Source organism: Chaetura pelagica, unplaced genomic scaffold, assembly GCF_000747805.2.
Source record: "Chaetura pelagica isolate M959 unplaced genomic scaffold, ChaPel_1.0 scaffold640, whole genome shotgun sequence".
Classification (NCBI taxonomy): domain Eukaryota; kingdom Metazoa; phylum Chordata; class Aves; order Apodiformes; family Apodidae; genus Chaetura; species Chaetura pelagica.
In genome coordinates this window covers 1-12,462 of record NW_009951951.1, presented here as the reverse complement: position 1 = coordinate 12,462, position 12,462 = coordinate 1, and the positions used below count along the sequence as shown (strand labels likewise).

The window sequence follows — 12,462 nt, the reverse complement described above, 5'->3', positions numbered from 1 at the left end:
TGTCCCGCCCCGGGGCCCGGCGGCAGGGCAGGTCTGGCCTCCTGGCCCCGCTGCCTTCCTCCTCGGGCGCTGCCCGTCGTCATCGCTCTCCCCGAGAGCCGGGAAGGGAGGGGATGGCGAGTCCGTCGCGGGAAAGTCCTGCAGGGAGGGCGGGAGGTGCTTGTGCATGAGGAGCCTTCTCGGGGCGGCTTGCGAGGTACCTCCCTCCCCGCCGAAAATACCCCCGGTTTACGCCTGCCTCAAGGTGGGCACCGGTGCCCTTTTGCCCTGAGCAAGGCGTCCTCACAGACCTGCTTGCCGAAAAGCTGGAATGTGTCTTACTGTCCCCTGTTCACCTTCTGCTCCCACTCAAAGAGGAACGTGTATTTCGCCTGCTTTGTCAGTTGTCTCGGCAAGTCAAATTCAGGCAGTAATACCGTGAAAAAGTCAGATTACTTTGTTGTGTCAAATGAACTACTGGAAGTAATACCCCGAAAGAGGTTGGTTGGTTTGTTTGGGGTTTTTTCCTCAGTGATTTAGCAAAGAGGAGTAAACTTTTTGCCCCCTGACTATCTGTAACAGGACTTAGGTTTTCTGTCGTTTACACTGCTGCTGTTCTCTTGCATCTGCTAATATTGCATATTAGCAGTTGGGTTTATTGTTAGTTGATTGAGTCTGACCTCTTGCAGGTTGTATTTGCTTCAGTATCAGAAAAAGAAAATGGTTAATCATGGGGTATCTTTTCTACAAGGCTTTAACACAGCTGGTGAGCTGTGTTAAACAGCATTTTGTTCCAGATCTGTAAACAGTGAAAGACTTTGAAGGCCAGAACATTCTACCATCAAGAGACGTGTTTATATTTCTTTAGTAGACAGACATTCTGTGTCAGTTCGAAACAGGTACTTGCTGGAGTGAAGTATTTTAAAGTTAACATTTAAGCCACATCAAATGCTAAGAAAATACTCTTTTGTTGTTGTAGAGCTGCAGGTTTAAAAAAAAAAAAAGGCATTTTATGTTTGAATTCTGAAAGCGGTGCTTGTTTTTTCTGAATTGCTGATAACTTTTTGTTTTTCTGGTCCCATTTCCCATCTGAATATGTAGCTGGTTTAACTTATTAGGGAACTTGTATGCATAGTTAACTGTTATCAGAAGTGACTGTTCAATTTATCATGTGGCACACTAAAACAGTGATGTCTTGACACATTACAGTTCTTAATAGATAGTAGCATTCAGCTGTTTGAGTGGGCATGTCCCAATGCTTCACAAAGCAAGCTTGAAGACTTGTGTGTGGAAAGAATTGATAATTTTTTTAACTATTCCTAACCAGACTAGCTGCAGAATGGATGGCAGTTCCACCTGAAAAACTTTGTATTGTGCATATGCAAAATACTTTTGTGTCTTAAAGTATAAACAATCATAATATGAGCCCTATGGCATTGCTTCTACTGTACAATATAATGTTTTTTTACAAAATCAAGATTCCTGTGTTTTTCATGTATAATGCCACATTGCTTATGGTGTCCTTGCCTGCTTTTTACAGAACCCTACACCATGTCTTCTGCAGTTTCATCTAAAGAAGATACAATGTCATCTGGGAAAGCAGATGAAAAACAACCTGAAACTGTAAACAAAGCTGAGGAAAGTGAGGAAGATGAAGAAGAGGAAGAGGAGGAAGAAGAAGAAGAAGGAGAAGAAAAAGGTACATGTTTTATCACTGAAGAAGTTGTTCTTTAAAAATGCCAGGCTTACTGAATGCAGTCTCCTGTGATCTCTGCCAATTACACAATTATTGTTTAGGAGATTCAATAGTACATCTGTCTCATGGATCATAAATTGCTTCTCATTAGACTATAACAAGCCACACTGGAAACAGTGATGCTGATGTTCTTCAGGAATGATTAAAGGAATAGCCAGCACCTGGATTCCTATGCTAGGGTGTTTTTTTTATTGTTGTTGTATAGACTACTAGGCAATGATAAGAGGTAGCATCCTTTATCAAATTATTTCCATAAAAATGCATATCAAAAAATAATCCTTTTTTGCCAGTAATGTTCTGAAGTGATCCATGCTTTCAGAAGAGGGAAACGTGAAAATCTGTGCAGTAGCTTCAGAAACAATACATGTCTTTGCTTAACTACCATGAATTAACTTACTAGGTTCCAAAATTTAATTATAGTTGAGTGTGGATATTCCATTTGACTAATTTTGTCAATAAAAATAATGGTGATGTAGGACAAGCAAGCAAGGCAAAAGCTGCAGTATGGCACAGTAAAAAACAAGTCACTGCTGGTTCTGGATCCTGAAAAAAGATGAAGTTTTTCTTTAGGAAAGAAAAAGAGATAATGCTGTCTATGGTCATAGACATTCTGAGGCTGCTTTCAGATGTTAAGGCTAGGAGAGCCCATCTGTTTAGCACAAAGGATAGTTTGATATGTGGTTTGAGGTAATGTATTTTAGTGTGACATGTTTAGGTGAAGCTTTATATTTTTCTCCTGAGATGGTATTACAGTGATGTGCAGTGTATACATAACATAATCTAAATGTGTTCTTCACTAAGCAGTACCAGAATTACTGGGAATAGTATTCTTGTATGAGTTCTGACACTCACATAGTGCCCTGCAGAGTGCCACACTGCATAGCCCTGTGATGTGTTGTAACTCCCTCTTTGCTTGTACTTTTGCCTCTTCTGCCAGTATGTGTGAGTCCTCCAGCCTAGTGTTGGGAAGAGGAAGTGTCTGCAGGCATGTTGGACTCTCCTTTTGCCCATCTGGTGGTAGTAACATTCTCCCTGAGAGAGCTAAAGTGGAGCTATGTGAGTAGGGGCTGTCCCAGAAGGAGACTAGGCAACAGTGTCAGTTCTGTACCTCAGAAAGGCAGTGAAGGGAGGGCGAGTTTCTGAAGATGCATAGTGCTGCCTTCTCCATTGTCAGGTGAAATTCACTTTAGGAAATATCCAGTCTTGTCTTCAGTGTTAAGTGGGATGCAGGATTGTGGTTAAAAACCAGAGACTTCTCTAGTTGTATATATAGTCGTATATATACGGCTCTATACATCCCATTGATCTATTAGCCTAAGGTTTGAAAGTGTATTAATACTTGATTAAAGTGTTGTATTACCTGTCACTACAGTCAGATCTGCTCAGGCAATGAAAAATACTGTTGTCTTTTGCAGAGAAGAGTCTTATTGTTGAAGGAAAAAGGGAGAAAAAGAAGGTAGACCGACTGACCATGCAAGTGTCCTCATTGCAAAAGGAACCTTTTACAATTACACCAGGTAAGCTCTTACGTAAGAATTGTGAGTTTGGGAATGATAATGAAACTTCTTAAAAGATAAAATTATCAGTTTGGTGTAGATGAGACTTAAAGAGTCATGATCCATTTGAAAACTGTAAGCCTATTATAATTATACGAAAACCCTCTTTTATTCTCTAGCATCAGTTTAAACCATGAAAGATATACAATGTTTCAACTTGTCTGGGATCTTCAATACTTAGTCACCACTAACAAAGGCAGGAGCAGCTAGAATAAAAAATGCCAGGTCCTTGTACTGTGGTCTAGGTAGGATCAAGTAAGGAAGATAGAGACTGTCAGGATGCCAAACTGAAGGAAGGCCTGCTTAATGTTTGACCTGTTATGATGACCGATGCTGTTCTGAAAGAACTTCTTTGCTTTCTTAAAGATCAATATATATTTGAAGGTATAAACACATCGGTAAATATGAATGTAAGGGATAGCTTATTTTATTTTAACTGTTTCAGGAAAAGGACAAAAACTCTGTGAAATTGAAAGGATACAATTCTTTCTGAGTAAAAAGAAGACAGATGAACTTAGGAACCTGCACAAACTCCTCTACAACAGGCCAGGCACTGTAAGAACTTAAAATCAATCTTCTGTACCTATTAGTTCTCATGTGTAGTGACAATGTTTGTAGTACGTAGTTTTTTTACATTTGCATGTGGGGATCTACTTCTTAAGTGCAATTTATTACAAACTACTTAGAAAATTATTCTTGCAGGACCAATTAAGTAAGCGCATCATTTTTGCATTTCCTGTGAATGGTTCTCCCTATAAAAATCGTTTGGAAAGGTGTACTGAGTTGCAAGCCTGCTTGAATATAGATTTATACGGACTTTTGCAAACTTTTGTATTGTCCTGCAGTAGAATTTACCTGTTTGGTAGTAAAGGTACAATGACAGACCATGCAACTTCTTCATTTAACTGGCTTTACTGTGGAAGTCATCAAACTGCATCCAGTAACATTTTTCTGCAGTTTTTGGGTGGAGGTACTAGGATATTGTTACCTCAGAGTCCATATTTCCCACATTGGATTGCAGATCTGAGATATAACTGATTTAAGAGAATGTATTGTTTGCTTATTATGCAACATGCTAATAAGAAACTAATAACTCAATTATGCTGTTATTAATTGATACATTATTCAGTAGTAATCTAATCAACTAATAGACAAGCAATCCCAAATCATACTAATTAGAACTGCTGCTGAAATAAAGCTCTTACCCTTCCCTCCCACACCACGTATTTGGTTGCAATTCCACCACCTCCATTTCTCTGCTCTCCCACATTTAGTCTTTTGAACATAGACTTGTTGGGAAGTCCAGCTGGATTGCTGCAGCATTCTAGTGGCTTGAGTCCATAGATATGAGGATATATTTATTTCCTTGGAAATATATCAGTATGTTTCATCCCACACTGTATTTAATCAGTATTGTAGGGAACTCGGGATGCAGTTTGATATGGTAAAGATCAGATGTCTTGTATGCATGTTCTGTATGTGCTTTGGGTCGTAATTAACGTTTTTAATAAAACGTATCAATACCATGCACAAATTTTCTCTAGGTGCTGGACAAAGATAATTCTCTTTGGAAAAGGAGCTTAGCTTTGTTAAAACTGTAAACTAATGGAGAAACACCACGAACAAAATTTGTAGAACTATTGAAAGTGAGTTCAAATTATTCTTGATAGTGTTAAAAAGATCTCAGAAGAATTAAAGATTTGGGGATGGTTTTTTATGTTTTTTGGTGAAAGGATAGGGAGGAAGAGCAAATAGATTAATATCTTTGGGATCATGATGGGAGCAGTTTTCCCATTATAAGGGCTGTTGCAATGAAATTTCAGTCCTGTTCAGCCTGCAAGTGTGCTAATAGAAGTTGTAAATTGGGTGGTGTGTAAATGTGAGAATTGGTAATGTTAAAGAAAAAGTTCAGAAGTACACTCATGATCTTATGTAAGACATTAGAAAAGCAAGCAAAGCAAATCTGCTGTAGCAGATTATACAGTAAAAATAAGATCACTATTCTGTAACAAATTATATGGTACAAAGCATGCAACAGCTTCATGTGATTGTAATTGTGCAAACTTGTAAATAATCATGCATTATGTTCTAAACAGGCTTGAAATGACAGGTGATTTTACCTAGTAAATTATTAAAAGTGCCAAGATCACAAGAACTTAATTGTTGTGGTTTAGCTGTCATGAGATAAATAAAGGCATAATCGATGTTGGTTTTAACTTAAAGGGTGCAAGTCAGCAGAAAGCTAGATGCTAGAATTGATTTTTCTTTTATGAAAAGTTAGCACATGTAATTGCATTTAAATCTTTTGAACTTCTTGCAGTGGAAACTAATCTGTGTGTTCTGTCCTAGGTTGCTTCCCTAAAGAAGAATGTGGGTCAGTTCAGTGGGTTTCCATTTGAAAAAGGAAGTGACCAATACAAAAAGAAGGAAGAAATGTTAAAAAAGTAATGAACTCTACTGCTACTTAACATAGTTTGACTCATGCTATACACTCCTTTTTCTTTTCAGATTAAATTTAAACTTTAAACTAAGTGGCCGTTTCCTAGAGCTGTGCGTTCTGTTTCTGAGCTCATTTTAATCACACCAACTGGTCTCTTTAAGACAGCTTGAAAGTCATTAAAAAGAGTCAAAATTTTAACATTTTATTCACAATTCCTGCAGTTCTGGCTGCAACTATTGCATGCTAACTAGCAGAATTTTATGTCAAGTGAGAGGAAAACGTTATTCCCCAGGGCAAGCATAGGGTTGTGAATACATTGTGCTCTATTCATGATGCAAACTTACATCCTTCTGTGGCTCGAAACCTTCCTCCTTCAGAATCCAAGATATTTTTCTTACTGTATATCAAACATACAGTCTTATTCCTAGAATTGGTCTAGCAATTAGTCTAACAGATCTTTTTACTTCCTTATTTTTTTAACTGTCTTCCCAGATAAGAGGCTTCTCTATTAAAAGGAGGAGCTGCTGCAGCTTGGTTGCACTGGACTGAAAGTTTTTTTTTAATGCCCCTCCATATTTGTGCAGCTAGTTATAACAGATTAAAGAACTAACATTTTCTACACAATTGATTCTAAATTGTTTTTTAGTATCAGGTTGTTGATAGTGAGAAGGGTTCTTGAATTTGGAATCTGCAAATCTTTCTCAGATACACTTTTTTTAGGAGTATGGTTTGTCAAATTACATGTGAATCTACAAGACAAACTGTCTCAGGATGAGAGGTCCGACTGTTTCCCACTGGTTTCACTTGATATGTTGCCCCTTCATGGCAAAAAGTCACAAAAACAAAGTAATTTTCCATGTTTTTTCATTTTTGTTCAGTGTAAAAGAACTACTGGTTAAGTTTTGTTACCCTTCAGTCTTCAGCAAATATTTTGAAAACTGGTTGTATTGGCACTCTTATATGAAGGTACTGAGCTCTGTGTGCTTGTGTTACTGTGGTAAGTTGTTCTGCTGTTCATAGCTATGTATGAAACACTGCTGATTAGATTATTAATTTATTCTGACTATGTGCTTGATTTCTGCGCACACTTCACACTTGCATGTCATGTTCTGACAGCATTGAACAAGATGAACAAAGCACAGAATTTATTTTGAACAATCTTACTGTTCAGCTTATAAACGAAGTATGGGGATTGAGGTTGCTGTGTAGATTAGAGTTCTTGGATTTTGTAAGTCATAGAATCAGAATGGTTTGGGTTGGAAGGGACCTTGAAGATCATCTGGTTCCAACTCTCCTGCATGGGCAGGGACACTAGACCAGTCAGAACTACTTGCTGTCAAGTTACTGACTCAAAACTTGTGTGCACTTGCTTATTCCACACTTGAACTGCATTTTAGTACATTATGTTTGCTGTTACCTGCAGATGACCTTCAAAGCATTAAAAAAAAATGACAGAATTTGAGAGGTGAAATTTATTTTCCTAAGATTGATTCTTTCCAGTATGGTAGATTAGGAGAGATTCTGGGAAAGATATTTTTTTTAAATTAAGATCTTATAACTTCTTTTTATATATCCTACCTTACACACATGTAGATTTGGGAATCTTATTGTATTTTGCTTTATGTAGTATGGTGGTGGTTCTATGCTTAACTATAGATAAGACTAGTAATGTAGATAAGTGTTTATATTCATGTCTGTTTCAGGTTGCAGGCACAAACTATATAGCAGTTTCTAGCATCCAAATTGTGACTGATAATTTAGGATGTGATACTGAATTTTATTATTTTTTTTTTCCTCCAGATTTAGAAATGCAATGTTGAAAAGTATCTGTGAAGTTCTTGACTTGGAAAGATCAGGAGTTAATAGTGAGCTGGTAACCAGAATCTTAAACTTCTTAATGCACCCAAAACCTTCAGGCAAGGTGAGATGCAGGTTCTTAGTCTTGCTTTTATAGCTCTGTTCTGATGAAAAATGTAGCTGTATGTATTTTTGTTTGCTTGTTACCACTGGTGATACAGTTACTGTTCTAACTCACAGTAGGGATGACTTTTTGAAAGAGAGAAACTCTACTCCTGCAGGCATCCATAATGGAGTGAGGACTTAGAAACTATATGTTTACATATAAGTGCAGCCATTGTACACTGTTAGTGCACAAAAGCATATGTGGTAAACACATTAAGCTAATTAGAGATACCCATACCTAAATATTTTAAGTAGCTTCTGCTTCATGGGTGAATGGAAGGGAATAGACATAATATGTGAGCAGGAAAGAAAAAGAAAAAAAAGGTGGAACAGGGAAACAAAACATGAAAGAACAGGAAAGCAAGCTGTCAGTTACTTGTGAATGCTACAACTTGGAAGGTGTATGTGATCACCTTTGTCGTCACAAAATGAAATTTATTGAAAGGCTAGGAGAACTTCCTTTAACTCCAGTGTGCTAGTGCACTAGATTCAGCTGCCAAGACTTCAGTAGTCTTTATTATTAATCTTCTTCGACTTTGAGTTTCTAACCTAAAAGCAGTACTTGAATAGGTAGACTGTTGGTCAGGAAATTAAATTTATTCTCAGCAAATTGGGGAAGGCTTAAGTGTAGTACATAAAATAGTCTTGTGTTTTGTTATCAAGAGACCTCTACATTAGCTCACTGTTCTTTCATGTGTTTTGAAGGAATTTATGTTAAAATTCACTTTTGTATTCCTATTTGGATTACATATCCTTGTTTTTCAGCCGTTGCCAAAGTCCAAAAAAGCACCAAGCAAAGGTGGCAAAAAAGAACGCAGCAGCACTGGAACAACAAGGAAAGCAAAACGCACCAAGTGCCCAGAGATCTTGTCAGATGAATCCAGTAGCGAAGAAGATGAAAAGAAGGAAAAGGATGACTCTTCAGAAGAAAAAGAAAGTGAAGATGAGGTAATGAGGTTTTTTGCTTTTATTTTCAATATAGAGCTAAAAATGTTTGTCTGCAATCGGTAATTCTTGGAACACGCTGTCATCTGTTAAACCTTGGCACACGCAGAATTGGGGGTAAATTATTTTTAACTTAATGAATAGTTTGAAAGAAAGTGCAACATCTGCAATTTATAAGTGATTTTCATAATTTCTTAGTGACAAACGTTCTGATTCTTAAATGCGTATGTGCAGCTTAAAATCATCTGCTGTATGTCATTTTGGGGCAGGCAAGATTTCAAACATGATTTATTACTATTCTTATATAATTTTGTGATGACTTTATTGTAATTTCATAAAAATTCTCAATGCCTCTCTATCTGTTTTTCTGTGTAGGGTTTGATTAGATACCTAGGACTTGACTTTGAATTCAGCATAGGTCCCTGACCTAATTAGCTGCATTGGTTTTGGATCTTGATTCCAGATTTCTCCTGGATTTTATGTCTTAATCTCTCTTTTAGACTTCTGTGTCTTAGACTGCAAAGGTAAAAGTGAGCAACATAGTAAGCAGCCTTACAAACACCTCCGCAATCTCCAAAGTGTTCTCATTTCACTGAATTTTCTGTTCTGTTTTCTTCAGAGCTTTTAGTCTTGCATAGTAGGAGATAAATGAGATTAACTTCATGTTTAAAGGCAAAATACCTTTTTCTGTGCCTTTCTGTTCAGCCTTATACTTAGTCTCAGAATAGACACAAAACACGGAGGGCCAGTACAAGTGTACAGCTGATTTGTGTAAAGAGTGTACACTGATTTTTCCGTATGCCTGAAGCTTGGAAAAAGATGTAAAGGAGCTACAGGCTCAGTGTTATTCTATATTTTGATATAGGGACTGCCTTTTTAGCCTTAATCAGAGCTCTGCAACAAACGTTAATGGGTTGACTATTGGGTGTCCAAGGAAATGCTTTTTATGTAAGCTATGGAACCGTTGGCTGTAATGCAAGACAATTATTTACCTGGCCTACATTCTGTCTATGGCAGTGCAAGTGTGACAGTCTAAGTAAACAGCCTGAGCTGTAGAAAATAGTAACCAAAGTCTTTTGTTTAAAGGCCAATTTATGCAATTCTGTTTTGTTGCTGTCATTTTGACAGGCTTTGGTTTTAGTTTAAAAAAATGGTTCTAGGGAACTCTCTGTGCCTCCATGAAAAAAAAAAATTAATTCTTAGTTTGCCTTTTTGCTTGTCCCCAGATGTCAAACAGAGAGAAGCATCTCTTCAGCAATGCAGTCTTCCTGCAGTGAGGAGTATCACTTTCAGAGGCAGGAGTTGTCATTTAGAAAATTTGTCAACAACTCGATTATTTTTAAAAAGCCAAAATATAACCCCCAAACAAACAAAACAAAATTCACCATAAACTCAATTGATCTAACTAGCTCTTCTTTGTCTTCTTTCAAAAAGTAGGAGTTAGATATATCTGCTAGGTGATAGGTGCATAAACTGAAGTCTTATTACAAAAACCCTAGGGTATCAAATTAGTTTGAATGTAGGAAATTGTGAAATGAAAAATGTCTGCATTTATACAGCTTTAAGATGGCAAGTGCTTTTTTAAAAAAAATGTAAGTTTGTGATACCCTTTAACATACTAGAGATAGAAGAATGGTGGCAGCATATTTGCTTTGCTGCCCCAGCTCTGTTGGAATCTCGGACATGGAATAGCTGGAGAAGGTTGTTCCCAGAGCTGCATGTCTCTCTTGATTGCAACTCTTTCTTTAAAGAATAGAAACAAAAACTAGTACAGCTACCTGGAAGCAAAAGATACTTGAAATAGTTCTCTGTGCTGAAGGAGCATCATTTTCTTCAACACTAAAATATGAGTGCTGAGTTTCACTTCTGACCATATAGCTGGTGATGGAGGTTTAGCAAAAACTTCAAAGGTAAGAGTTAGAACATGCAAACATTTATTTAGAAATGGGGTGATCCTTGAGTGTATTTTCTGAATTTCAACAGTGAAAGTCTTTATCCTTCATGTAACACTAGAGTGAGTGTAACTATAACTGAGCTAGCCAATATAAATAAGTATAATTAGTTTATTAAATACTAGTTTCATGAGTTGCACTAACTACTAATAGGAGAAGCAGTTAAAAGTTATATGAACAAATTGTTTAGATGTGATAGTTTGCTCTGTTGACTATGCTGCAATTCTAAGTATAATTTAGAATTATTAATTTAGTAACTGCTGATAGCTCATTTGTTTTGTTTCATTATGTTCTTTCTCTGAAGTATGGTTTATTCCTGGTTAGCGTTCCATGTTTCTGTGAGGGAAGTTTTCAGCCTTGTCAGAAGTACTGTCTAAAGATTTTGTTAATTAAGAACACATGTAATTTGTGCAAAAAATGCAGTGCACTGGTATGTGTATACTTTGTGTATTTATGTTCCCAGTTTCTTCTGTTGATGTTAACTTTAATTCAGTAATCTCTTGGGTTTACTAGTGACATTAATTATCCAAATTACAGGTTAGGTAATGTAGTTCTCCTCAACTTGTGCAAAATTAATTAGCTGTGTGTAGTCTTAGAGAGCTACAATATCTAGAAGCAACTAAATACAACATAAAATGTCCTTTTTAAAGGTACATATTTAAAATTATTTTATAAGCTAATTATAAGTAATTATGAATGGAAAGTTGTACTGTAACCATACTACTAGTATCACCAACAAGTTTTAGCTCTTTGATCTTAAGAGGCCAGGTAGAAAGACAACATAAAATTCAAGAGAATGTAGGAATACTCTTTGTGGACATATTCTCCCTATGGTATAGGGGTCAAAACTGTTAGCAAAATATAGAAATATAATTTGCTGATTAGTTTGTATTGACAAGATAGTTTCCATTGCAGAAAAGAAGTACAGATTGGGTAGAAACCATAATTTTAATCTTCCTTTTTTCTTCTTTATAGCCCCCTAGAAAAGCATCTAAAAGAGAAAAACCTAAAAAGGTTACTTCCAAAACCAAGAAAGCTGTGAAGGGTGCAAACGTCAAGAAGGCAGATAGCAGCACTACTAAAAAAAATCAGAACAGTTCTAGAAAAGGTAAATGCTTTAAATCTTTCCTCATACATTTTCTTGTAGCTTAACTGACATACAAGAAAGTAAGGCTTTGCACCTAATTGTGAAAGAAAATAGAATTTGGTGAATTGCTGGCTTCCAGCTTGATGATTATTTCCTTGCAACAGTCATTAAAAAAACCCCAGCAAAACAGTTCTTGGTTTCAGTATACTTTGTTACATTTCTGTTGTGTACCTATATGTATAAATATATATATAGTATATGAATGGAAAGTATCAACCTAGTTCTCCCTTCTTCTGGAAGAACAGTAAAATTCTGTTGGTGCTTCTGTAGCAACTTCATGGAGTCCTATACTTAACCCAATAGGATACGTCCCACTGTGTATGTCTTGTTCAGCAGCATGATGTGTTTTTGTTAGCATAGGTATGGGTTCTACATGTGTCCTATTACTATTGGTTTTCTCATTTCTGACAAGATGTGTGAAAGGTATACGTACATACATTGAGTTTCTGAATACCCATGTAAAGATTGCAGCAGTGTGTGGGTACAGACTGATTTCTTTCTAGGCAGCTCTATGGAAAAGTCATGGGCAGGAGCAGATGGTTCATGCAGACAATGAGTTGAACCCAATTTAGCAGTGTGCCCTTGTGATAAGGAACAATGACAGCACTCTGGGCTGCTTCAGCAAGTTGAGGGAAGTGACTATTCAGTACTTGTGAGCCTGCCTTGGGAACACTATGTCCAACTTTGGGCTCCCTGGTGCAAGACAGACATGGACATACTGGAGT

At 36.9% G+C, this 12,462-nt stretch overlaps 1 protein-coding gene across 1 annotated transcript; it reads left to right on the top strand.

Moving 5' to 3' along the window:
- Positions 1-1,530: 1,530 nt before the first annotated feature.
- LOC104389291 (protein DEK-like) lies at positions 1,531-11,698 on the top strand (the record flags this gene model as incomplete). The annotated part of the gene is made up of 7 exons (XM_009998263.1): positions 1,531-1,678; positions 3,151-3,252; positions 3,737-3,846; positions 5,641-5,735; positions 7,532-7,652; positions 8,459-8,641; positions 11,566-11,698. Coding segments are annotated over exons 1-7 (892 nt in total), but the record flags the coding sequence as incomplete, so codon positions are not given.
- Between the last annotated feature and the right edge of the window lie 764 nt (positions 11,699-12,462).